Here is a 27,245-nt window from a genome sequence, read left to right as displayed (position 1 = left end):
TGGGCAGATGATAGGAAGACATCAACAGATTTACCAATAACTGTGTAAGACATTGCACCTAACAGAAAGATTTTACCTGCACATGTTAATGCACAAGACACAAGATTATTATTTCATATCTGTAAGTAAGTGTGTAACAAAGCAAGAGACAAAGTTATCTGGCCAAGGTCACACAGTAGGTTAGTGGCACACCACAGCTAGAATCCCCGTTTTTGGTTCCTAATCACTTCCTCTCACTCTGCTGGATCACAGCTGCCCCTGCAGCTAACAAAAACTTGCCTCGGGGACCAGCACAGTACTGAAATTCTGACAAGGAATCACAGGTTTTAAGATCCACTCCAAAGACAGTTCTGTGCTGGGTTTACAGACAAATCAGCTAAGCACAAAAGAGAACACAAGGTAAGAAAAAAAGGGACCAGAAATGGGGAACTTCTTTTCTTTGTATGGGGTTTAGACAAAATTTTAGTCAATTAAAAACAAAACTTGGGATCTGAAATTGAAAACTGCTCTGTTTCTACCTGCAGTGTTATGGACATGCAATACCAGCATCCATCCATTCCACATGTCATACAAAGGCTTTTGGCATCAGAGTCAAGTCACTCACCAGCATTCAGGTGACAGTCTTTAATCTGGAATTGTAGCTCATTTTCATTTGGAATGTCCTTCCATGTTGCAAGGAAAACCTGGCGTTCTAGATAAGGGAGAACAGGCAGTGTGAGTACTCTATCCTCCTGGCTCTTTGAGCTATTCACAGCATCACAGTATCACAGAGAAGTAGGGCTGGAAGGGTAATCTAGTGCCTGAGGTAGGATCATCCTTATCTAAGCTATCCTATACAATCCATAATCTAAACTCCTCAACCCTGACACAATATAGAAATAACACTGTAACCTGCCACAGGTAAAGTAGGGGAACCATGGCAGCCAATGTCCTGCTTCTATAAAATGGAGTAAATATACACTCAGGAGGTCCTGGGTAGAGGGGCCTCATTCCCCACTACAGAGGAAGGTAAAAATACCCACAGTCCATACCAATCTGACCATGGGGTAAAATTGCTTCCAATTACGGTGGTTGGTCTTACTTCAAGTGGAGGTCCAAGACCCTCTAGCCAGGAACCTGTGGCTTTAGTCCCAGCAGAAGCACTGGCACACCTCAATCAATCCCCAGCAAAAAAATAACCAACACCCAAATGCCTCTGAAGAAGGCTTAACAATACTCTGACACAAGTAGCAGAAAAAGAGGGGTGGGGGCAACCAGTAAAGCCCAGTACTTATAACACAATATGGAAATGCCCATAACACAACACAGGCCTACATCTAGATCATCCCAAACTAGTGGCTGTCCAATTTCTTCCTGAACACCTCTAGTGATGGAGAGTCCACAACTTCCCTAGGTAGTCTATTCCACTGTCTCACTATTCTAACAGCAAAGAAGTTTTTCCAATCTAAAAACTTATAGTCACTGGTCCGAGCCCTCCCCTCTGCAGCAAGAGAGAAAAGATGCTCTCTCTCTTTAAGGCAGTCCTTCAAGTATTTGAAGACTGCTATCATATTCCCACTTAAGTGCCTTTTCTGCAAGCTGAAAATGCCTAGCCCCTTCAGCCTCTGCATATGACTTGCTTTCCAAACCCTTTATCATCTTTGTCACCTGTCTCTCTAATTTCTCCATGACCTTTTTAAAATTTGGAGCCCAGAACTTCACAGAAATATTCTAGATGAGGTCTAATCAGCGTGAGTAGAGAGGCACTATCAACTCATGCACTTTGAACCTACTGCTCCTATTAATGCAATCATTAAGAGTCAAAGTGATGCAGGAGAAATGGAAAAGACACGAGTAACTAAACCTCATACACCCCTAAGGTCGGGTTCATGATTATTTCCTGCAATACATTTTCTCATTGTTTAGATTGACTTTACTGTAAGCAACAAAGCTTTAAAGACCATCTAGGTGTGGATTTATGATAATCTTTACTATAACAGCTGTTTATAAACCCAGGGTAGGTAGGACTGGCTAGGAAGGAGACCCTAAAATTAAAAAATAATAGAACAGCCATATCATTGAGGATTTCCACTTTTACCACCAGAAAAAGGCTGGGAGTAAAAGCAAGAGAAATTTCTGTTTATTCAAGCAGCTTTCCCACCTAACATAAAAGTGGGCTACTGAACAAAAGTGCACTAGAAAAAGTGATATGTCTATACAAGCCAGTGAAATCAATGTCCAACTTCCCTCTAACACCAAAGAAAACGGAATTCAGCTTTTGAACAGGGCTGTCCAACTTTGGAGTGGCTGGAGAGGGGGTGGCACACACTGTGTAGGCTCCCTGGGCCCTGCAACTGCCCTGCCCCCAGGGGCAGAAGCAGGAAGGAGATGTTGGAAGAAGGTAGACAAGCCTAGATGCCACAATGGCAGTAGCTTCCAGAGTGATATGAGAAGTGGCACCCAGGTGGGAGACCAGGGCCACAAACAAATCCCACATGGGTTGCATGCAGCCTGCAGGTCACCAATTGGACAGCTGTGCTCTAGAAGAAAACTAATCTGCCTATGTTTGGTGAACTCCAGTGAATGGCAACTAGAAGACAGGAGAGAACACTTAATTTTAATGCCCAGATTTTTAGGGGCCATTGGCACTGCTTCGTTAATGGACTGGTCTGAAGCATTAGTCTGATGTTGACAGATCTTTGCTGAGGGATGACCGGCAACAAACTACGCTTTGCCAATTTCTTTCCTGCCTGCCTGCCTGCATTAGTCTCCAAAGGGCCCAGAAAAAGCTAACCATATATCTTACCAAACAATACTCACCCATCTTGCCATCCTCTACAAACAGAACATTGAGGGGAATTAGGCAGCTGAAGTAGAAGACGTCTATGTTGTTTTTCACAGCCACCTGCAATGGGAACAAACAGGAGAATTACAGTATCTTATAGAGTGCACACAAGTGTACCTAGAGCAAGGCGGGACAGAGAAAGGCAGGGGGACTGTAGGAACCTTCCAGCCACCATCAACAATGGCTCATGTATTTCTCAGAGAGATATTGGTAGGAATATCCAGCTATGCCTACTGCGATATGCGGAAGAAGATGCTGAGTCTGAAACATCACACAGGAGGCAGACAGGGATCACATCTAGCCCTCTCTGTTATCTCCCCTTCATTGTCAGCCACACACTCTCCTCCCATAGCTTCTTCACTGGGTTTTCTTCAGAAGCATAAAATGCCACAGTCACACTGCAGGGGATGGCAGCAAGGGTCCTCATTCTCCTTTTTTCTTGTTTCTTTCTCCTTTCCCAACACTTTTTTCCTTTCACCTCCTCTGTAAGCTCATCTGTTCCGGCTGCACACAGCTACTCTGTCATCTCAGATCTTCAGCCCATATGTTCCTTCCTCTCTCTTGCAGTCTGGCCCTGTTACCAACCAACCTATCAATTCTTGGATTCTCTAGCCTCCTGATCATCTTCACCCCTTCAGCTCCTTGCTGTCCCATCACTTGTTTATGCAGATGCCCTCGTTTCTGTTTTCTCAGTCTAAACACTTTCTTGATTCTCTGTAATTTCCAATCACAGGCACCTCTCCCTTTTCCCTTCACAACATGCAAGGATCCAGTGAATTTGATGTCTTTACCAGAAGGAGAGATGTGAAAACATCACTATGGCGGAACCTGAGTCAATAGCTCTATGTTGGGCTGGAGAGAGCAGGATCTGCTTTACGGCATCTGAGACAGGGAAATCAATAGGTAAAATGTTTAATCCTCAGGATCATAAACTAGCAGCTGGAGAGATGCCATGGATTGCCTCCTACCACAAACTACAAAGCATTCAACATACTCCTATCTTGTTTTTGCCCTCAAACCTTGAGTTTTCCCCTTGCTGAAGTTTATGATGTGAGCAAAACAGAGACCTAGGAAAATGTATTGCCACATCAAAACATTAGGGACTGTCACACTAGCCTTCTATTTCTACCTTGCCTGCTCCCTGCCCACACCATACTGCAACCTGATTATGTGCCCCTGGAGCAAAAAGTGGCAGTTATAAGCAATCCTTCTAGTGCAGAAAACCAAACCCAGGTAGAGCATGGATAGTATTGACAGGAAAAACTATAAATGCCCTTGTTATAAACACTGACTGAGCTCTTGTGAACAGCCTTGAATTTCAGTAGGAGTTTGGGCTTGAGGCCTCTGAAAATCCTAGCCTCTAAGTCCTCCAACTGCAATATAAACCCAGCAACTGTGCCTATTGGTGAACACAACACAGATCTCACAGCTGGTCCAATTAAAATATATCTGGGTTCTGTCTGGAAAACCAAATGTCCTGGCATGGGGGGAGGGGAGGAGAGAAGAAAAAAAAAAAAGGTGCCTGCTCTGTGTTCGGAAATAAAATGAATCCCTGTAGAAACAGCTGGTGATAAATATAGTGCAGAAGGGAAATAATTGGGAAATCTGAACACCCAGCTCAGCTGATTTGAAAACACATGCAAAGTAGAGTGTTAATGAAATGAGGTCAGCTTTCCAAACCACTGAAAATGATTTGAGAGGCTGGGTTGTTTCCAAAGAGTGGAATAACATAAGGTTGAATGTGACAATTTTTTTTCTTAGCTGTCTTTTTAAAAATAGGTTTATATTTAATTCACACTGTGAGAAAAAAACACCCTTTAAAGAGGAGGGATAAGTTAAAAGCCATGATCAACCTGTAAATTATGGTGCAACCTACATCACAATGCAAATGGTTGCACATAATAGTTAGTTGTCATGCACTTTGATTGCTGGCGTCATGTTTGCAGGTGGGAAAGCTCAGAGGTAGATGGGATTATTACATTCAGTTCTTGGCATCCCTTTATCACTGGAATGGAAACAAACTCATAGCCTTGTAGAGAAACAAAACTGACTTAAAATGGTTAAATTAACACTACAAGGGTGGGGATAATTCATGCATAAATCTTCCAAGGGAGTAGCCAGCAAGGAGGAAAATAGAATTGCTTTGGGTAGCACAATTAGGCAGAACTGAAGAGAGTAAGAGAATTAAATGGGGAAAATTTAAGCTAAATGCATCGGAAAATTTGACAGCAAGGTCTTTTAGGTAATACAATAAACTCCTGAGGAAAGTTTATTTCTCCAGTGCTTGGAGTATATAATATTGGACTCAACAGTGTTCCAGCCAGAGGTACAGTAGCTGACATGGCGTGGCAGAGAACTGGACTCTCTGATTGAAGATCCTTTCTATCTCCGGTTTCTGTTATGAACTGCAGCATTTGTTTTACAGCAAGAGTCACTAGTTTTCAGAGTTAGTTGTCATTGCTATACAACAGCAGCACCTTGCAACAGGGACTGGGAACCTCTTCTTTTCTCGAGTCATGGATCTAAAAGGACATGCCCAATTAGGGTGGCTACTGATGCCCAAAATACAGGGCATCCCAATTCATCAATGTTTTGGATTCGGGTATTAAAAGCGAACTGGCAAAGTTTGCTGATGACAAGAAACTATGGGGGTGTGTGGTCATGCTTGAGGACAGGCTGGCAATACAGGCTGACATGGACAGGTTTGTGAGGTGGACAGACCTCAACCTGATGTCATTTAATACAGAGAAATGTAAAGTGCTCCATCTGGAGAAAAATAATCCATAACACACTTACAGGCTCGGCAGTGCTACACTTGTCAGCACCACAAATGAACAAGACCTGGGTGTCGTGACAGACAACAAAATGAACATGAGCCACCAATGTGATGCCGTAGCTAGCAAAGCTAATGAAATATTGGCAAGCATCCCCTGAGGCACCTTGAGCAAGGCTAAGGATGTCATCCTCCCGCTCTACTTGGCCTTCGTGAGACCACAGCTGGAATACTATATCCAGTTCTAGGAGCAGCACTTCAGGAAGGATGTGGAGAAGCTCGAAAGAGTCAAAAGAGGGCCACGCGCATGATTAGAGGCCTAGAGACCAGGTTATACGAGGAGAGGCTGAAAGACTTGGGACCATTCAGCCTGGAGAAGAGAAGACTCGGAGGGGACTTGGTGGCAGCCTATAAGTACATCAGGGGAGTACATCAGGGCCTGGGGGAGCAACTATTCATCAAGGCCCCACCGGGGAAGACAAGAAATAATGGGCACAAGCTGACTGAAGATTGCTTCAGACTAGACATAAGGAAAAACTTCTTGACAAGTCAAGTACCAAGGATTTGGAACAGGCTCTCCCCAGAAGTGGTACAGTCACCCACCTTGGCAATTTTCAAAAAGCATCTTAATGCCCATCTTGCTGGGGTCATCTGATCCCAGCAGTCTTTCCTGCCCAAGTGCAGGGGAGCTGGGCCCGATGTCCTGTAATAGGGTTACCATATATCCGGGTTTTCCCAGACATGTCCTCTTTTTTTGGTGCCCTATGCTGTGTCCAGGTGGGTTTTTTAAATGCAAGCAAAATGCCTGGGATTTCCTCCCCCAGTCCATGTTCAACATGGCTGACGCTAGGTAGAACTACAGTTCCCAAAATACCTAGTGCTGCACGTGTGCAATCGGGAGCTGAGTTCATGATTTTGCTTTGCTCTGCTGGTGGGAGCAGGGGGAGGGCAATTTGAGGCAGCAGAGAGCACAGAGGGGCACTGGCAGGGCCGGGGGTGTAGGAGGCTTTGGGTCGGGAGAGTGGGGCACTGGCAGGGCTTGGGGGCCAGGGAGCTGCACGACTGTGGATTGGGTGTGTGGGGCACTGGCAGTGCCAGGGGCTGCAGGTTGGGAGTGGGGGGTACCAGCGGGAGGGGCAGGGTACTGTTTTTTGGGGAGTGAAGTGCACTGGCAGGGCTGGGGTCAGTGGGTTGGGTGTGAGGGGCAGCAGCAGGGCTGGGGGTGCTGTGGCTTGTCAGTGAAGGGCAACAGAAAGAGCAGGGCACCAGCATGTCATTCCCCCCCGCCCCCCCCCCTTTCCCTCCCGTGTCTTCTTTCTTGGACCTGGAAATATGGTAATCCTATCTGTAAGGTCCTTTCCAGCCCACTAACAACTATGAAACTATGACATCCCATTGGTGAGGGGCAGGACCACTGGCCCTCTCAGCCAATCAGTGGTGAGGGGCGTGGGGGCACTGCCTCCTTAGCCAATCAGCAGTGAGGGGTGGGACCACAGAACCCCATGGCCAATCAGCAGCAAGGGGCAGGACCACCACAGACTGCTATTCCATCCATGAACCCTACGCTGATGAACAGTGTGGCGCCCTGTGACATGAGGGAGAGCAAGTGCTAGGATCAGCAGCAAGTTGGTGAACCTCTGCAGGTCAGCCAGCAGCCAGCCTTGCCCCCCCGCACATCGTGGTTTCACATATTCCACAGCCCTGCCCTTCTCTCCAGACAGTCCAGCCTTGAGAGTATGGGACAGAGCAGGAGTGAGGCTCGAGCACTGCCTCCCCTCACTGGGATCTGGTGTCACTCCAGCCCAGCTCCGTGCTTGGGAGCCAGGGGCACACACTGCTCAGGGACCTCACCTCTCCCCAGCAGTATTCAGCACTGACACTGGGCACCCAGGAATCTGCCCTGGCCACGCTTTGGTCAGAGGTGGCTGAGCGGGGTCAGGGGGAGTAAGATGCCTGTGGCAGTGCAGCCAGCTGCCTAGTGGGACCTTCTCTTCCTTCCCCTGAAGGCAGATAGGTTTGCCTGTCCCAGAGGAGAAATAATGGCTTAATGAGCTGGCCCAACCACCCAGGAGCCTGAAGGCCCCTCTGTCCAAAGCTTCCCCTCCCTGCGCAGCAGGATACCTCAGGGACCTACCGGACTGCTCTGTGGGTGCAAAGACAGTGACAAGAGCCTCCTCCCAGTCCCACCCACATTCCAGCAGATACGAATACAGTTCTCCACCTGCCTGCTCCCAAATCCATTACCTTGCACTGAGGCTGTGCAGGAGAGTGTATGTACAGACCAACTGTCTGGCCCTGAGCCCACCTGCACATACCCAACTCAAGTTCAGAGAGTTTAGGCATGCAACAGTATCTCGCCTCTCACTGCCCCTGCACGTTCACTGCAGCCACGGCTCCTCTCACAGGCACATAGCAACCAGCACTGGCGACACAGAGGGGGTGCACGCAGGTGGTGCACGTGCACCCCTGAGCTTGATGGTGCACCCCCTGCAAAAAGTACTGTCAACGCTGCCAGCAGCACCTGTGGGTGGTTGCCGTTTGCCACCCCTTCACCGACACAGCCTGTGGCGACTGCGGGCAGTATGACTGCTGCTGCTGCCAGTGGTGTTTGCGGGTGGTTGCTGACCACTGTTCAGCGCTCACCACCCCCCCGCCCCATTACTGACACCGCTACGGCTGCCCGCTTGCCGCCACCACCCCCCTGCCACTGACACCACCACCACCACCTGCAGGCAGTCGCCATGCCACCCCAGCTGCCACGGTCACATGGCGTTCATGGCAACCAGCTTGTGAAATCCTCCAACTTCTCCCCTCCTCCCCCCACGGCTGACTTGAAACCCTGCTCCTCCTGGTTGTGCACTGCCCTACTGCTAGGCCCAGACAAAGAATTGTGAGGACAAATAATTGACATGTATATCCACCAATAAACTGATAAACAGGACTTTCTGCAGTCCGTCCCTCATTCATTAATGGACAGGGGACAAAGGGATGGTCTAGTATAACACAGGACCAATGGTCTCCCTATGCCCAACTGATATGCTAACCTTGTTCCAGCAGTTCAAGAGTGTTATGTAAAGGTACCTGCTGACCTCCCTCTCAACTCTGCTGAAGCTTATGGCATAAGCTGCCTTGCTATACTCTATGGCAGCAGTTCCCAAACTCCTGACAGATTGCACACCACCAATTTAAAACAATACAACCTTAAGTACCACCAGCAATTTTTTGTTGTATAAAGTTACTATAATAAATCTGTTAATGTATACCACTGACAGGCTGTCTGCATACCACTGATGGTACACGTACCACAGATTGGGAACCGCTGCTGCGTGTCCTGCCAATTAACATGCACTGGAGCACCATTTCCTTTTGACAGCATAGCAAGCACTGCAGCTGCCTTCCCAGCAAGCTGCATCAATTCACTAATGGCATCACTTGCAACCTTGAAGATGACCTCTACAATCAGCTTTTGTAAAGGAGAAGCATGAGAGAGAGAGAGAATCTTTGCTAAGACTCCAGCTCAACACTGTGCCGTGGTACACCCGTATGCTTAACATGCCTTACTGAATGCATTACTGTGCCTTTCCCTTTGGGTGCATCTACAAGAGACACTTACTGCGGAGCAGACTAATTAGGTCTGCAGTAAGTGTCTTGGCATCTACACATGCAGGGCTATTATGCTGGAGTAAACTAATTAACTCCACAGCAGCGCATGTGTAGACACTGGTGCAGCTGGCTGGGACACAAGGGTACTTCAGTGTGGGGGCTCCCTGCCAACTAGTCTTGCACTGGAGCACTCTTGTGGCCCAGCCAGCCCCTCTGCAGCATACTGAGCTAGGTCAGAGCAGGCTCAGTCTGGCAGGCTGACCCTTTGGGCCTCCTGCCAGCCAGGGCTGCTCTGACCTGTCTCAGTGTGCTGCAGTCCCAGGTGCACATGTAAATGTGGCACCCAGGAGCAATAAACTCAGCCACAATAAGTGCTAGAGTTTATTGCATTGCATTAATATGCATGTGTAGACACACCCTTTGACTAGCTGGGTCTTTTGGACCCAGCTAGTCAAAGGTCCAAAGTCAAAGGTCTTTTGGAAAGGTCTATCAGAGCAGAGATGCAAGCCAAAAACAGTAACACCCCCCTCCCCCACCCTGATCACTGAGGCTCACCGAAGATGTCCAAAGATGCGAGCTGCCACCTGACGTTTCACCAGTGCCAGATCAGTTTCAGTGACAAAGTCGTTATTTTCTAATGGCAGTTTGGCAATTCTGAGGGGAGGATCTGGTAATCTCAGTGCAGTGCTAGTGGGTGAGGTCCCCCTCAAAACGTACCCAGAAAAGCAAGATGAAATGGAACCGCAGCCTCTTCAGGAAAGCCAAAACATATGGGTACAGAGATTGCATTTCTCTCCTATCTCTGAGAAAGAGGCTGGCACTGAGAAGAACACACGGGGGATATGGAAACTCTGCCCATTTTGGGATGACAGTTCTCATGGGCGTTTCAGCTCCTTTCCTGAGCACTAGAGTTACTTACAAATGAAAGAAGTCATACATGCACCATAACATCAGTTTTCAATACAACCAAAAAAAACTAGTTCTCTTGGATCAGGCTTCCAAGGTCCCTTCAGGTGTCTTCAATGCTCCTAGTGCTCTCTTTCATCAGCGACATGAACCACGCAGAATATGAAATGTGTCTGATTTAGAAGTTCTATACACAGGAAAGAAGTCTATTGAAGACAAAGGGCCAAGTCGTATACCACCTGTTAGGCACCTAAATGTGACCCTATCACACCCTGCTGAAGTCCCTGAAAAGCAGCTGACATGCCTATTGTAACACACTGCCATCTTAAGACTAAGTCACAAAAAGCAGCAAGGAGAAAGACCTGCCCGCCTTCTGCATCAGAGGTGCCAACTTTTATTTTTGCTGGAGGGAAGCCTAAGATGATGGACATGTGCCCCCAGCCCTCCAGTGTGGGGGGAACAGGGTGGATGTGAGGAGAAAAGGAGCTGTGGGCACAGGTGATGCCTGAGGGGACACGCGGGGACAGAGGGCTGCAAAAGGGCTGGACCAGCTTCAGGCAGGAGCCACCTCCATGGCCCAGCGGGTGGGAACCGGTGTGTGGAAGGGAGCGCTGCACCACCATGGCAGCCAAGGTGAAGCATTCCCTGCCTGCCCGGCAGCAGCAAAGGCACAACTCTGTGCCTCACCTTGGGAGCCACAGTGATACAGCACTCCCTCCTGCACCAGGTTTCGCCTGCTAGGCCATGGAGGTGGCTCCTGCCAGGTGCTGGTCCAGCCCAGCTGCAGCCCCACCCCACTGTGGGCACAGAAATCTCAGGGGGCACATGCCCTCCCCCCCCCCCCACCGTTTCACCTGTGCTCACCTGCTCTCCCCACAGCGGGGACCTGTGCTCTCCTGCCACTGGCCCAATGGACTGCTTGTGTTCCCCAGCCCCACAGACTTACCTGGAGGGAGCTGTGGCAGCTGCTCTCCACCACTGCTTGGCTGCCATGTGTGCATGCACATGAACATGCATATGCACTTGGTAACCCTGCTTCCAATCTCCCTCCCCACTCCCAAACATTCCCTAGCAGGAAACCTGCCGGTTCCAGCTTTTTTCTCTGTTAAAGGAGAAAATCTGTATTTTTCCAGTGAGTGGAAAACCCAGATCCCTGGTAATAGCTCAGGGCCTCAGTCCTCATTTCTAAGCATGTCACTTTACATCCAGCATGCTCAATGTAACAATCTATTTATTACAACATAAAATAATATTGCAATATTACATAATTTTCCTCAGGTTTGGGCCCCAACAGCCCTCTTCCCAGGGGGGCCAGGGCCCTTGGGCCCCTACATACTCAGCACCTATGTTTTGAATCAACTGTTTTTAACAGATTCTAGTAGGGTGGAATAGGATTGCACTTAGGTGCCTAATAGGTGTTTCTAGGGCCAATGACCCAGCTCACCCACCCTTTGCTGTTTAAATTAAAATTAACTGTTGCTACTATGTCTTGCTTGATGCACATGTCCATCCCCGTAGCATCTATTATCTACTATCACACACTGTTCTATGCTCTTTCAACTCAAAATGGAGTTGAAGTGAAGACTATTTAGCTTTTATTGGTTTAAGCCATAACTGTATTATAGAAATCAATAGAATCTGATAAATGACTTGTACCATTTGAATTATTTAAAATGGCTGTCTGCATTGCCTGCAGGTATCTTAAGGAGCTGATGCTATTCCCAAAGAGGAACATTGTGAAAGGCTCTCAACTACTTTTAGCAAAAGTTTATCCCTGATGATTCTGGCCCCTTTCAAAGGGTGGATGACACTGGAAACTGAAGGAAAGTTCACCAACTAATGTCAAAATCCTTTGTGCCCTGCACTGCTCAGCTATCTCCCCAATGCTTTGTCCAAAGGCACTTTTGCTTGATGCAAATATCCATTCATCATCAATAGATCCTCTAGTTCTGTGGACAGAAGTGTGTCATTCTTAGTGATCTGGATATGGTTCACCCTTCAGAGAAGGGTTCTTGTGTGCAGGTTGTAATTACGGACATCCTGACACTTTCTGCTTCAACGTCTTTTGAGAGTGAGCCAGACTAGCATTATTCTGGTTTAAAGTTGGCTTTCCATCTGTTACCTTGTTTGAGGGAAGAAAAACTTACTTCTTTTTAAAACCCATCAACACACAAGGCCAGAAAAGTTTTTGCAAAAACAAAGATGCCAAAATTTGCTCAGCCGGATTTTCTTGTGCTGTTCCAAAAATGAGAAGGTCTCACCCTGCTAAATCCTGCACCAAACACTTGCATCTTGTTTAATTGTAACCCTTTGGTACTCTTGAGGAAAAATTAGGGAGAGATGCACACCTTTGAGGTGGCACTCTGCCACATCTGCTTGCTCTGCTGAGTTGGTGTCTTGCTGCAGCAAAACCATTTGATAGCTGGCAACTGGTATTCTAAGAAGGGATAAGCAACATGCATAGCAGGCAGCTATTTTCTTAGACATCTACTGATTTTAAAAAAAAAGCATATCCAAACTTCACTAGCACAAGAACTAAGGTTGAAAGCACATATTCATATACCCTAGAATGTCCTTTTCTGCAGCTCTTATTACACAACCTACTGATTCTGAAGGTGGAAATACCTAGGCTGCATTGAAAATTAACTTTAGATTTAGTTTTGCAGCGGGGCATGGTATAACCATACAATTACAATGAGAACTTTCTTATACAGAATAGTTCACCTCTCCTGGCACAAGGTCATGGTTTATTCCGTGGCAAAGCCTACTGCTCTGGTTGTCAGAAACCTCAAGTGAGGACTTTTATTTATTTATTTATTGGGGGGGGGGGGGGGGCTCGTTTTGTTTGACAGGTAGGGGTCTTGGAATCCTACAGGCTCTTGACAACCACTGCTAGCCTGATACTCTACCTAAAGGCACAAAACCTGAGCTCAGGCAGCAGGCTTATATGTGCAGAGAGTCAAGGCTGGATGATATGCCCTTGGCTGCATCTGTCATCTCCTGGCGTGCGATTTACGTCAACAGTCAGGGAACAGTAAGTTACTGGGGGGAGGGTTAGGCTCTCATGTGTGCCTGACTGTACTGGAACTTCAAAAGCATATTTTCAGTTTATTTAATATTCTGCATCACATGATGATAAGGACAAGTCTTGCAAACCAACAGCTTTCCGCAGCTGGGCTAGGAACCTGGCTCTGCATTCCAGGCTGTGCTTTAGGTATGCACATCATGGAGGTTTTCAGGATGGTTTCTACCCCTCCTCACTGCACTGGGGCTCCTTCCCCTCTAGGGTTTTCAAAGGCAATGAAACCTGGATTAAACAGATACGACTTCTATGCATGGAATAAGGCTGTCACCTGGAAGGAGCATGCGGCTTGAAAATAAAATGAGTGATACCTTATTAGTTATTGAACTCTCTGGAGATGGAGCACTTCTTAGCTGTTGGACCCAGCATGGCCGGAGGTTGTAGTTAAACCTTGGGTGACCTGGGTCTAGGTTCCCAAATGCCACTGACTCCTCTTTACTCATTCCATGTCACCATACTGCTCATTGCCTCAGTTTCCCCTCCATAAATGCTGAGTGAAGGTATATCAAGTGGGGCTGGCGATGCTGCACAAGCTGATACTAAAGCATTAGAAGAGTGGGATACCAGCACCAACAAAGCATGACTGCCCCCAAGCAGACCCATCGGGACAGCTGAATGCCTCTACTGTAAGGTCCTGGCAGCTCTCTCAAAATAGACACTTCTTGGTAAACTGTGACTGTCACAAGAATAGTATAATTTGCCATCAAAAGCCAGCCAATTGTGGGGTGGAATGTGATATCTGTTTAACACTTCACAGCATTAAAGAGCTATTCAGGGGAGGAGAAAGGAGATGCCACTGAGCTGAAATCACAGGGGGGAGCACTTCAGGAGTGAAGAGTACAGTTATTCAAAGTCGTCTGGTCAAGATTGGAGTTAACATTGACCCCAGTACTCAGTATCTTTGATATCAAACTATCTGAAGGACAATGTCCTTTTAGGGGTGCACTGATAAAGATTTTCTTGGCTGATACCGATATTTTATACTGACATAAACTATTTTTTTGGTGCATACCAGCAGCCTCCTGCATCACATGCATCAGCATCTCAGTGCTTAAAAATGGTGGTGGGGGTGCTTGAACTGAAGCTCAGCGAATGAGCTAAGCAGGGGGACACTGATACACGAGACACTGTGGCACTTTAATTAAAGTGGCTCTTAGAGCTGCTCAAATTAAAGTGCTGCCCACCACTACCCCTGGAGCACATGTAAAAGTGCCTGAGCTTGGCCAGCAGGGCAGAGGGGGAAGGTGCGAGCCTGCCTGGCTGCCCAGGGCTGCGTGGTCTCTGGGCCAGGCTCCCTGCTCTCCTCCCTCTGCCTAGGTAGGGCAGGACCATGGAACTATTCCATGCCATTCCTCCCCCGCAGCTGGGCTCCAGTTCCCAAGAGCTGGACTCCAGCAGGGGGAAGGGATCCTTCCCCTCCTGGTGCTGCCGCTGCCAGGAGTAAGGCAAGCCCCCATGCCCTGTGGGGGAGGCTAAATGGACCAGTTGGGCTGAGGGTAGGATGACACATGCCCGCCTCTTCTCCCTGCCCCCCCTCCTCCCGCCACAGCCAGAGCAGAGCTGGGCAGGGCGAAGGCAGATGTGGGCTGCCCACTGTGGGCTTGGGGTTCTCCTCCCTGCTGCCTTTGCCCCAGAAGCTAAAATGCTGCCTACCTGCAAGGAGAAACCTACCAATTCCCAAGGGAACCCAGGTGTCTGGGGGCCCCAGCCCCATGGGCAAGAGGGAACCCAGGCATCCAGGGCCTTGGCCAAAAGGCATAATTATTGGAAAGCATTATCAACTACAAAAAAGCTGATAATGTAAATTTCTCTATTGGTGCTGATCCAATAGGCAACTGATATCAGTGCACCTCTACCTTCTTTGACAACACAATGCCCCCAAACCCCCTGCTGTGTAACTGGTTCAGTGCTACCTCAGAAAAGGACCCCTATTCACTTGCCAACACTGCCTTACTCTCAGCTAAGTGCCTCAGCAGGTTCAGCATTGCTGTTTGTGAAATGTGACAAGATTACAGCTCCCTGTCCAGAATTTCTTCTGTGTCCTTGTCCTATCATGCCCCCTAATCTCATGTACTTCTTTCCAAGAGGGCTAATGAATCCCTTTAGAGAAAGGTTAATGCCACAGAGCTAGGGTGACACATGTTCACTAATCAACTAGAGATTCAATATTTGCTTTCTCCATTTAACCTCCAAGGACCGAATCTATTGGTTAAAGCAAAGGTTTTAAACCTTTATTCCTTACACAAGCAGCCAGTGCCTTCCCAATTACTTCCTCTACTAAGACAGAGTTTCTCCATCACCACTGTGCCTGACCTGCCTGCATATTAATGAGTGCATGCATCTTCGCTATCCTTAACCGATACAGCAGTATCAGCATTTCCAGCTTATGAACAGAGAGCCAACGAAAGAAGGCAAGAAATATGTAACTAGCTCATGACTGTACAGGAAGCCAGTGGCAAAGCTAGGATAGCCTGGTTCCATTCCCACATCCCAAGCCAGTGGTATCCTTCTTCCAAGTGAGGAAGTGCATCTTCTCCCATCCGCTGGCAGAAGAAGGTTTGATCGCAATTTTCAACACACACACGGCACTTCAGCAGCCTGTGAAAGTTCCTCTTTACCAATATCACTTTCTATGACAAAATGAAGCAATTAGCACAACTACAGCAGCCCATTCAGAACAACATTAAGGACATTCTGAAACACTTAAGTTGGACTCCTTTCAGTTGCTAGCTCAGTAGCTGCAATGAACAAGCACTTGTGATTGATAGGAAGTAATACTAAGGAAGGGAATGCATTGATTGTCGATTTAGAGTGTTTACCACAGGAGAATGTCAGTACTCCAGGCTTGAGCAGGTACATGAAGGCACTGCAAGCCTCTCTAGCTTGTTTTCAATTAAGTCAACTAGTGCAAGTGGTTACTGTCTGGACAAACATTCACAAGCAGTAGTAAGTGAGGCCCAGTACATACGAGGCTAGAGAGTTTCAGAAATGTCAGTGGTCTCCAGCAACTGACACCTTCTATAAATCTCTGGGTGAGTATCACCCACTTCAGTGGCAATGCATAGTGGGTGCACATGCACCAGCTGACAGGCCACACTCAATGCTTGGTGGGGAAGGGCCCCCCTGCAGGCTGGAGTGCCTGTGCCCCCCTGCAAGTGCCAGCTGGGGAGTGGGAGAGCCACAGTGCTCCCAGAAGTGGCTACAGCTGCAGCAGTTGGCCACGAGGACACCCCCCCCCCAGTCAGTAAGATCAGCTGCGGGGACACCCCCCCCGTTGCTGACTAAGGCAACAACAGTCGCCCATGACCCACTTCTTAAAAGGGTGGGGGCAGGGGGAGAAGATGTACAGCCAAACCAAGGCTACCACACTTCTAAAAGTCAGTACTGTTTTCACATGTTTAGGCAAAAGCCTGGTATTATTTATATCTACACCCTAGGCACAGCCAGCTTTGTGCAAGTTGAGTTCAAGTCAAAGGCCAGGTAGCCCATGCAAAGTGACAAAACATTTTCAAAATGCTCCTAAGCAGCTACAGACAGTGTAAATAGGATAAAAACAAATGAGTAAAAAAGACTTTGTTTAGCAACAGGCTTAAAAGGGTGCACTCCAAAAGCAGCTTTGTATTTGTATGATGTAATAAAAGTACAAATGAGAAGTACCAGAATAGGCTCTGCAGTCTGTTTAATTTTAAATCGTGGGACAGCTTCATCCTTTGATTAAGGGTCAAACCACACCACGCTACAACAGGTACTGAACTTGGCTGATTGCATGTATCAGTTGGTCACAACCATTTCTAAACACCAGTTTGGAAATGGGCAGGGAAGGAGTTTGCTCTCCATTACCACACACACACTGCAGGACTGCTGGCAAACACAGCCTGGTCTACTATCAGTGCTGTGATTTTGTGCAAGAAGACCCGTCAAACAAGATTCAGTCCTTCAATTTAGCAGATTTTTATTAACTTGTCAAATGTTTTAATTGCTCTCTTTGATTGGGAAAGTGGCATGAATTAACTAAACTGCACTGGTGAAGAACTATATTATTTCACTGAAGTTACAACATGAATAACTTAAAATTATTACTTCTGAAAGTGCTGCCTAGAGAATGAACTACTTGGCCTTTGAAGTTTCTAGTTAACATGCCCAGGAAGTCTAGAGATCAGTTTGTTTACATGAGGACTTATTTTTCTGGTCATAAAACAAAAGTCTAGGATAAAATCTGAATGTAAGGTCCTCCCATTCAAACATAGCCTCTCTAATTCTCAACAGCAATTCCAAGCACAGAAAGAAAGTCAACTCATAAGCCACACTGAGCATTTTAATTTCTCCAATGAACACAGGGATAGAGAAATACAAAACATCCTTATATTTTGTTACAAGTCACTTATAGTGATTTCAGTACTTTAGCAGTAATTATTTGTGTGTGAAAACACAACATACGATTCCAGTGCTTAATACTATCAAGACATGACAGATCTCCATCAAATCCCCTGCTATCTGTAGAATAATGGTTGTATTCTTAATTGGCATCAGCTATCGTGACTCAACTCTCAGCAGAGATACTATTACTCCATATGGCAGCTTTCCTGATTGTAAGAGGACAGCCAACTTCTGTGACAATGACTTAGCTAGCAATCTAGCAAGCAGGTCTGGCACTAACGAATACTCTGCTCATCTCCAAATAAGGCAACTGGAGGTTTCCTCATGTGTTTTCTATTTGTTTTGCTTTTGTAGGAAAACAAATCCTGCTAGGAAAAAGACAAACAAAACCAAAACCCTGTGTTCTGATGCTTTGAAGATTTCATGGTAACCCAAATATCTCAGTTCCTCTTTGATCAAGGGAAGCAGCAGCTTCCAGATGTCTTATTGAGACTTGTTGGACAGTTCCTTGTTTCTGATACCAAGAAGAGAGATTTAGAATTTAAGTTATAGGAATGTCTGAATCGTGTCCATATGAAGTGGCAGTAGTCCCAACAGTTAACCCAATCTGATATGATAACCACCTTGACATGCATAGTTCTTCTGATATGCATACTTTTTCTGCAGGAGCCTGCAACTATGTGACTATGAAGTGGACACCACATAAACAATCAAACCTCTCTCAAAACAGAAAAAGCCCCCATAGGGATGACAGAACACATAGCTCATTCACTGTCCATGTGCTCTGAGCTTGTAACTTTGCCAAGACGCTCAGAGGTCTGGGACTGCTCATTGCCTAAGCAGTTACTGCACCAGCTCCTGGCACGGTGACAATCTGGAGCCTCTCGAACTAAGCAGCGAAGCTATTTCTAGCTATTTGCCCATAGACTCATTAATAAGTCATAAGCCTCAGAATGAAAGTCAAGGAGAAAACAGTTGTTCAGGCAAATGAAAGTTACAATTTAAACATTTAAAAAAAAAAAAACACAGGAGAAAAGAAGAACTGCCTCTAAATGGGAAATGCCTCATCCTATCTTGGTACCAGAGAAGAGACAACTAATAGGCTGCATATTCAAGACCTTCTTTTTCTCACTCACCCCTACTTAGTGGTTGAGATAGACTGAAGAATTATTTACCTGCATCTCTGGATACCACGAGTCTCTACAACAAGGATACAGAGATGTGTGTGTAACAAATTACACACAAGGGGGTTAACTAAGCTAGCCAAATTCCAGGAAACAGGAGGTATAGGTATAGTCTGCAGGTACTCCTTGTATGTGTTTACACAGGTGAAGAGGATTGTACCAGCTGCTAACATACCTGCAATAGCTTAATCTAGTTACCACAAGTAACAGCAGCAGTGAAGATGCTGAATGAAGCAGAAACTGTCCCGTGTACTGGGCAGGGTACAAAATCTGCAGGGACCCTGAATGAGAACTCGCACTAAAACCCATGCTGCCATACCATCACTGCTCTTATTTTCTGTGTATTAACTGAGCACAAGTATTACTAGAACAGCCTGCAATCACACCTTCATTCCACTGTGTACCCAGAGAGCAACTGCAGGACTCCAGTGATGGAGCGAAACTGCTTTTCATACAAGAGATGAAGCTGCCTGGCCATTATCATGCAGGCTAACAGTTAAATCTAGTAGTGTCAATGTCCTCAGCATCTCTATGTCTGGTCCTCTTAATTTAAGGGAACTGTAAAATACTCCAAAGCATTCACTGGATTTCCTGGTTTCCCCTGGCACTGCTTGGTGGGATATGAGATCCCCCTTCAAAGGCAATGCAGTCACAACTGTAAGGGCCTGATAACTGAAATCCACAAAACAACATCATTAAGGCAGCATTACACTACTATCTTCCCTTCCTAGAACTAGTCCTGTGTCGTGTTTGTCTTTGACTGAACTCTTTTGGACAGGGAATGAACCAACAGTCTTTGTAAGGCACTGTGTATGTTGACAGTGCTTGATAAATATTTAATCAATTCAGCAGCAGCCACCTTTCCTGCAGGTTCCTTTAGTCTGACCAACACTTCATGCCACCTCCTACTCTGTATTAGAGCTCAACATGGGGACATTTCCTTTGTATTTGAGGCCAGCACTATTTAGCAAGCCTGCCCATGGGGAATGCCCCATGCCTTACACTCTGGAATGCCTATAAATGCATGTTTTCTGGATCAGATTTGGATATCCATGTTCATGTAGAACAAAAAAGGGCAGGGTTTGTATTGGAAATACTGACAAGACACAAGGGGGTCATTATTTTTAACTCCCTCAGAGAGCACACATAGATGGGAGGTCAAAATTTTCTTCAGGTAAAGGAGGAATCGTCATAAGCCCAACTTGCCCCATTTATAGCTCTGCTTGTTTTTGCTGCATCAGTGACTTTTCAGTACTATATATTACCACCGCTAGGTATGCCTGGATGTTGTGGAACCCCGTATTTTGTGGGCCAACTCCCTCATTTGTTCTTCTAAGACCATCATCATTTATCTATAATCAGTCACTTCAGAGGTCATGACTCTCAGATACAGGAGAGAGTAGATGTTCTCATAGTTTGAATTGGATGTAGAGGTTAAACAGATTAGGCCTTCCTGCCATAATTATGCTGGGGAGCTGGGGTAATTTTAAAACTAGCCATAGGACAGTGGAAGTTCCTGAACCCCATAGGTAGCCAGCGTGTGCATAATCGTTGAGCCATGTGATAGCATCCTCAATGGCCATGTACAGTTCCTGTAGTCCATTGCTGAACTTAGTCAGTGGGCAGTCATCAACAATATGCAACATGGTGTGTGTTTTGCCACAGCTAGTCTGGGTTGTTGCAAAGATTCCAACAATGAACCCCATACAATCATAAGCTTTGGATTAGGGGTTACACTGAGGCCTCAGGAGTGATTGAGTATTGCAGCAAAGTCCATGCTTGGCAACCACTTTCTTGTTCCAATTAAACCAAGAATCTTTCTTCACCTCTTGTTCTACACCTTTTACCATGTCTGTGCACCCTGACATGGTGCTTCATTCCACTCCAGAGGTCACTGCATTCACAATGGTGCAAGGGTATGCCTCACTATTAGTTTAGGCTGCAAAATGCTCAAGGATTTTTTTGGGATGAAAAGGAGGTAAAAAAAACAGTTATTGAAGACTTACCTATAAGTGCTTGCTACAAAAGAAGTGCCCACCCCTCTGCTTCTAACAGACTCATAGCCAGCAGTTATCTCCACACCCCTGGAAAGCCATTGCTCAGTTTCCCTAGTACACTTGGGGTCATTATCCTTATCCCCCAAGCAGGAGTAACATCTACTATAGATCAGATGAATAAAACAATTGACGGGTGACTGATCTCCCGCCCCCCCCTTCCCCTCATGGGTCTTTCAGTGTCCTCTTACCTGGAGATTGTTGAGAGGCTCCATTTTCATGACTGGTCCCAAGGTGTTGAGAGGAAGGGAGATGTCGATACTCTGGTTTGGCATCAGAGGAGTATGAATGGCTAGCGGGGTGCTGGGGATGACTCCAAAGCTGGTTAACAGAAAGCCAGAAGATGTTCACATCAGTGTATTTCTGAAAAGCACCCTATGTGACCTGTGTAGAGGGAAGGGACACAGGCCTGCCATCACAAAGGCTCTCTCCTTCCCTTTCTGTGATGCAGGCTGGCCTAGCTTGGTGCTATTTTTGGGCTTATCTTGCTGCTGTTTAGTGGAAAGGGAAATTTTTGACAATTTGCACTGGAATAGATAATTTAAGACAAACTGCAAGAGATTCTGGTCAGTCTTTCTGATAAAGTGCCTACTCTGGCTAGATTATGTGCTGGCAACTCTTCCCTGCTCTCTTTCTCTCACATGAAGCTGGATTATTTGTTGAGCAGCCGCCTGCCCAGCAAGCAGCAGTTTACTAGCACATGAAGTTAGAGGAGTGGGAAAGAAGGTTCTGGCCCCTGAACAGACGCTCTTCATCTGTTTCTCTCATGAAAAAGTGAAGAGGATGCTCTGGGCCATAGATCAAAGCTGTGAGTGCTGGAAGCAAAGGAAGGAGGGAAGTGGAGCGAGTACAGCGCATAGAGAAATAGCTACCCAAGGCGGAAATCATAGTTTGCACCAGCAGTGCTATTAAGCAAGGCAGGCCTTCCACACTACTGGATGGCTGGTTCCCCATGAGAGCAGATGGGTTTGATGTTGGGTCTCTGCTTTATTCTTTACTCCTCAAGATGGAGAAACATGTCCCATGAAGGTGGATGGGATTTATACTCATCTATTCAACGTAAGATATTTAACAACATATGCTTTCTACTTAGATGTGGGGTTTATACAGAACATGCACTCTGCACTGGCTTTCCTTCAAGTACAAGTCAAGGTGTGAGCTGGCACCAGGGTGGTCAAACTTTTTAAACCTTCTAGCCACAGACTAAAACCAAGAGTTGCAGAAAACAAAAAACTTTGAAAATGGGCATGCCCCAGAACCAGAAGATTGCAAGCCCTGGCCCTACTCAAATAATAATTTAAATAAATAAGCAAGAATTTAAGAAAATCAAAAGTAGAAAATAATAACCAGCAAGAGAGAGAAGGAATGTTTTTAGTTAACTACTTCTCTCTAACATTAGCCACTTCCAAACAGCCCAGGAGCCACATGAGGATCATGAACCATGGCTTGGCTCCCCCAACTTAGATCCAAAACCCTAGGTGCCTTGGACGCTGTTTTCCTTAGTCACTTTGTCTCCCTATACCTACTTGTCCCAGCACCTGAGCTCAGCTAAGGCACTTTCTATCAGGTTCTCTAAATTTAAGATCTTTAGACCTGAAGGAAGGGTATTCTCAGGAAAGAGTGCTCACTCCTAGGTTCCCTAAATTTAAGATCCGTAGATACAAAGGCAGGATATTTTCAGTAAAGAGTGCCCCATCCCTAGATTTGTTTTCCCCATCTGCCTGACCTTCATGCTGTGTAACAAGCCCTGGTAACAAAGCCTTTATGGGCACATGGGCTGCATATCACAGGCCAGGGGACAGATACTGGTGGAATGAGTGCACTAAAAATGCTGGGAGTTCTTACTGCATTGATTTAGGGGGTGAACAAGCACCCTGGACTGTAATGGGTACAAATTAGTATCATGAGGAAAAGGAACCTTCCCCTTTACTGGCCTTACAACCACTGCTATGGAGAAAGTGCCACATTTGCAAGGAAAGGCGATTCCTATGTAACTCACCCCCATAAGCCAAGTGGGGCAGGAAGCAGCAACAGGAAGACAAGCAAAGTAAAAAAAAAAAGATGAAAGGGTTGGGATAACTGGGAATGAAGAGGAAATGGGGACCGTTTACAACTACAGAATGAATGGGAAGAGAAGCTTTCACTGGGGCTCATTCAGCCAGCCCTCATTCCCTCAGTCCATGGGCTTCCTGAACAGATAGCTCCTGGATAGAATCTGGTTATTTAGCAACACGCTCTGAGGCCCTGCCATTCTGGTGAACTGTCCTTAAAACCCATCCCTCACCTTGGTTCACCTGATTCATCTTACTGGACAGGCTGAGTTTCTGCGGACCTCTAATGCCCTAAGCCATCAAATTATACTAGGCTACAGGGCTATTAACTATGTTTGTTGCAAAATCTGAATGTAAATGGCTGAGGGGAGGAAAAGGATTTCTTACAGTGATATCTTTTATTGGAACAACTATGTAATTGGGAGAGAGTTAGACAAGCTTTCCAATGCAAATTATGCTTTGTCAGGTTTGATCAGAATGAGCCAGGCACAGCATAGTAAAGAGCAGTAAAGGCAGAAGAGGTACTTTAGGAGGATTGAAAAAGGAATGGATGGCCTGGGAGGATGAAAATCTTCCAAAGGGACAGTGCCAGCTGAGACAGAAAAGAAGTCTTCCTGGGACTGTCATGGGAGGTAGAGGACAAGATCATCAAGACCAATTGCTACCTGCTCAAAAACTATAAGGAAGCCAAACTGTTGTATGATTCAGATGGTCTATGTGTAGTGTAAATAATATGAGCTGATCTGTACAAAAGCCATATGGGTTGATCACCATGCACTGCAAATTATATTACTCATACTGTACATGCTTTGGAATAGAATCCCAAAGGTAAAATAGGGCTTTATACAGTGAAAAACTATAACATAATATATTCAAGTCAGGCAAACACGTGGAATAAAACCTGTTGATTGTAGCTTTGCAAAAGTACAGGAATTTAGAAAGAAAATACATTCAGGCTTGATCACACTGTGGATAAGTAACTATTATATGTCTCAAGCAAGTATAATTTTCTAAGGTCAATGTAACAGCAGGGCGGGCAGGGTCACTGTGCTCTCCCCTGCCTTTCTCCTTTACCGTGCCAAGTTGCCAACAAGCACCCTCAAATCCTTGTGCACCACAACTTTGATGTCATATGAATTTTATAGGGAGGCTGCCCTTCATCCTCTTGGCCATGGTTCTCCTGTTATCACTCATCCTATTCCTGTACTGGGTGTTCTGTGCGCCCCAGTCTCATGGGCTATGCGTGGCTCCAACCATCCCTGTACCATGCCCCAAGCCTCACAGATGTAACTGACGTTGTTCGGTCTCCCTCGGCGCCCTCTCCGGCGCTCGGGCTCCCCGCGGCCCTGTCTCCCTCGGCGCCCTCTCCGGCGCTCGGGCTCCCCACGGCCCTGTCTCCCTCGGCGCCCTCTCCGGCGCTCGGGCTCCCCATGGCCCTGTCTCCCTCGGCGCCCTCTCCGGTGCTTCTCACTGCCCCCACCCTCTGGGGCTGGGGTTCCCCCGCTGCTACAGGTCCCCTATGAGGCCTCCTCCATCCCCTCTTAGCCTCACCCAAACCACCAGTTACAAACAGCAAACAAAACACAAGCCCCTGGGCTACAACACAAACTCCAGCCATCCGGCTATAACATTAATCCAGCCACCCCTAGGGTGTTCCATCCTTTACCAATCTCAAACGGCTGATGCATTCAGGGCTCTTCCTTCTGCTCGCTCGGGCAGAGCTCCTTCCCCCTTGTCTGCCAGCAGGGAACTGTCTCGTGGCCCCCCACCTGTGATTTATATAGGAGCCAGGCCCTGCCCCTTCTTGTCAGCTGACTAGGCAGGTGTGGGTCACTAGTTCCCTCTGGCTGCCTCAGCAACTGGCACCTAAGGAGTCATCCCGGCTCTCCAAGTAGCAGGCACCTTAGTGCCCTGCTACAGTCAACGCTGTGACTACAGAAAAGAGAAAGCTGCAGCTTGACAGAGCATTTCCTCTTATGAAATGAAGGCCCTGTACATACTAGCCAACTTGAGGTCATGGTGCTCCCCCCAGATATTGTGCAGCATTAGCTATGGCAACCCTTCCACCTCAAGCTGAAGCAGGTATAGGGATGAAGGAGAACAGAGGCGATCTTGCAGCTTGTTAATATCTTTTTGTTAGGGCTGGTTTGAGAATAGTGGTCTGTATGCTCTCAGCTTTCTCCTCCACTGCAAGTGGCAGCTCTTTCTGGCAAAATAATTTCTCCAACTGCTGTTGGTAAAATTCTTGCCCTGAGCTATTTTGCCTTGTGATTTGTTCACTGACAAATACTTTATCAGAAAAAACTATTTTTCCAGGCAGTTCAACTCTTGTTGGGATGCTGCACTCCAACTTGTTAATGAAGTCATTCAGCTACTCACTGGGGGCTGTGGTATTGGCTGACTCAACTGCTGCCTACTTAGCTATCTTTGGTTAAGGTTTTACTAGTCATAAAATGCTTTCCAGTCCTATGAATTTAGGGGCTATTTAAAACATTTAGAGGATTAAACAGGAGCAGCTGCAACTTCAGAGCTAGGAGACTGAGGGGACCATCTACTTGCTGCCTCACTGGGGCAGAGAGGACTGTAGAGATCAGACTACATTAAAAACACTACATATGGATCAATTTTCTGTTGTAGCTCATACGCGCATTGCCTGAATTCTTCATCACATCATATTAAACCTACCTTTCTCAGGACATCTACACTAAAGCCTGTTTGGTTCTTATAGTTGTTCCTTATCAATTTACCTTGAAGAACGTACCAATAGAAATAAAAAAGTCGGGATCAAATGGCCACAACTGGTCGACTTTCTATTAAAAAGTGCCTTGTTTACCTTATAGCCCACTGCACAGACTCCCTTAAGACAGTCAAAGATGAACAGGAAAGGCCCTGCTTACCAAAGTTATTAAAGCTAGACATATAGAGTGGAATTGTCAAAGGCCCTCAGATGCAGTTTAACAGCTACCACTGAAGTCACTGGAAGTCTTACTGTAGACTTCAATAGAAGAAAAAATAGGACAATGTTAAAGTCTTTAAAATCCCACTCAGAGCTAATATGAAGTTCATCACAACTTGCTGCATGATACACTTCTGGCATTTTCCCAACAGATGTAACCCCACAATCCTTCCTCTCACTGGAGAGAAAGTGGAGGAGGGAAAAACCTTTGGAAGGATCTGCACTATGCTTTTAACCTCACTGCACTGATGCTTTACACCCATGGTTAGCAGGTAACTACAGACAACAAGAGTTTAAATAACTAGACACTGATATTATTTTTTTCACTGTGTCACTGACAGCCTGGGAATATTCAGTGGAATTAACATAGATATTTGCCTTTATTTTTGAGCACTTCACCTTCTGTTCAGCCAGCAAACGGAAACTGATACAGTTAACCCATGAGCATGCTACTTTCCTACCACACAGGCTGGGCATGTGGGTTCCTTACCTGTTCTTATTAAACTGAATGGCAAAGTCAGTCATGTGCTGCAAAGCCTTATTGGTGAAGTTCATCTCCATGTAGATGTGTCCCTGCCTGTGACTGAATGTACCAGAGATCTCCAGTCCTTTAGCCTTCACAGCAGGCAACCAAACCTAAAATGCAACAAGAAAGGACCTTCAGCATGAATGATGTTTGACTTGGAGAAACATATTCAATCCCATGCAGATTCTGAATGGCTAAAGGTCAAAAGTAATTAAGCCAATTCACTCAGTGACTATGCTGCAGTGCATGTGTACAAGAGAGGCAGGGTGTGGGAACCTGAAAGAATGAGGCTCAACAATGAGCGATATCACCATGCTGCTCTTATTCCTGCTGGTTTACAATGCTTGTTGGAACCCTGAAGCGTTCAGTAACATTTAAATGCTTAGATATACCAGCGGATTACTGTCTTTCACTCTAAAATGAGGCCAATATAATTAAGACGCAGATTTCTTCAGGGAACCTGGTGGTTGTCAGAGGCAGTGCAATGCTTAACCAAAGAAAATGAGGAGGTAGATTATTTGTTTATACTGAAAAATATCTGTGGAGAATCCTGGATTTAAGTACAATTGATTCAGTAGCAATATTGTTTTTAGCTTGACATTTGCCATGACCTCTTGTGCGCTATCTTTTACTTGGTGTAGTACAAGCGATTACAAGCATGCTGAAAACTTGGCATACAATCAGCTGTTGTTTATACACATGGATTTTATATTACAGAAGATTTTAGCTTGTTTATTTTCTGGCTCCATAATAGGGATTAACAAAAGTGCAAGGTTTTGTTGCACTAGGAGGCTCCAAAAGGGAATCTGGTGAACACACCAATAACATAAGGAACGAAGCACTTCAGAGTGTCTTGGGGCAGGAATAAGCCTAACACCAGCTCCAACAGTTGTTCTTAACTGGCATGCC

The 27,245-nt window shown here is 46.2% G+C and overlaps 1 protein-coding gene across 6 annotated transcripts in view; it reads right to left on the bottom strand.

Annotated features, from left to right (window-relative positions):
• The window catches only part of AP2B1 (adaptor related protein complex 2 subunit beta 1), a 139,273-nt gene that overhangs the window by 19,417 nt on the left and 92,611 nt on the right, over nucleotides 1-27,245 (bottom strand). For all 6 annotated transcript variants that reach the window (XM_059717064.1, XM_059717068.1, XM_059717065.1 and 3 more), the window contains 4 exons: nucleotides 26,301-26,446; nucleotides 20,995-21,124; nucleotides 2,800-2,884; nucleotides 605-691 (listed from right to left, as the gene is read on the bottom strand). In XM_059717064.1, coding sequence (XP_059573047.1) covers nucleotides 605-691; nucleotides 2,800-2,884; nucleotides 20,995-21,124; nucleotides 26,301-26,446 — 448 coding nt within the window. The remainder of the gene's footprint in view (nucleotides 1-604; nucleotides 692-2,799; nucleotides 2,885-20,994; nucleotides 21,125-26,300; nucleotides 26,447-27,245) is intronic.

The sequence above is a fragment of the Alligator mississippiensis genome, chromosome 14, assembly GCF_030867095.1.
Source record: "Alligator mississippiensis isolate rAllMis1 chromosome 14, rAllMis1, whole genome shotgun sequence".
NCBI lineage: Eukaryota > Metazoa > Chordata > Crocodylia > Alligatoridae > Alligator > Alligator mississippiensis.
The sequence above is the reverse complement of the archived record's forward strand: the minus strand, read 5'-3'. Positions and strand labels throughout refer to the sequence as shown.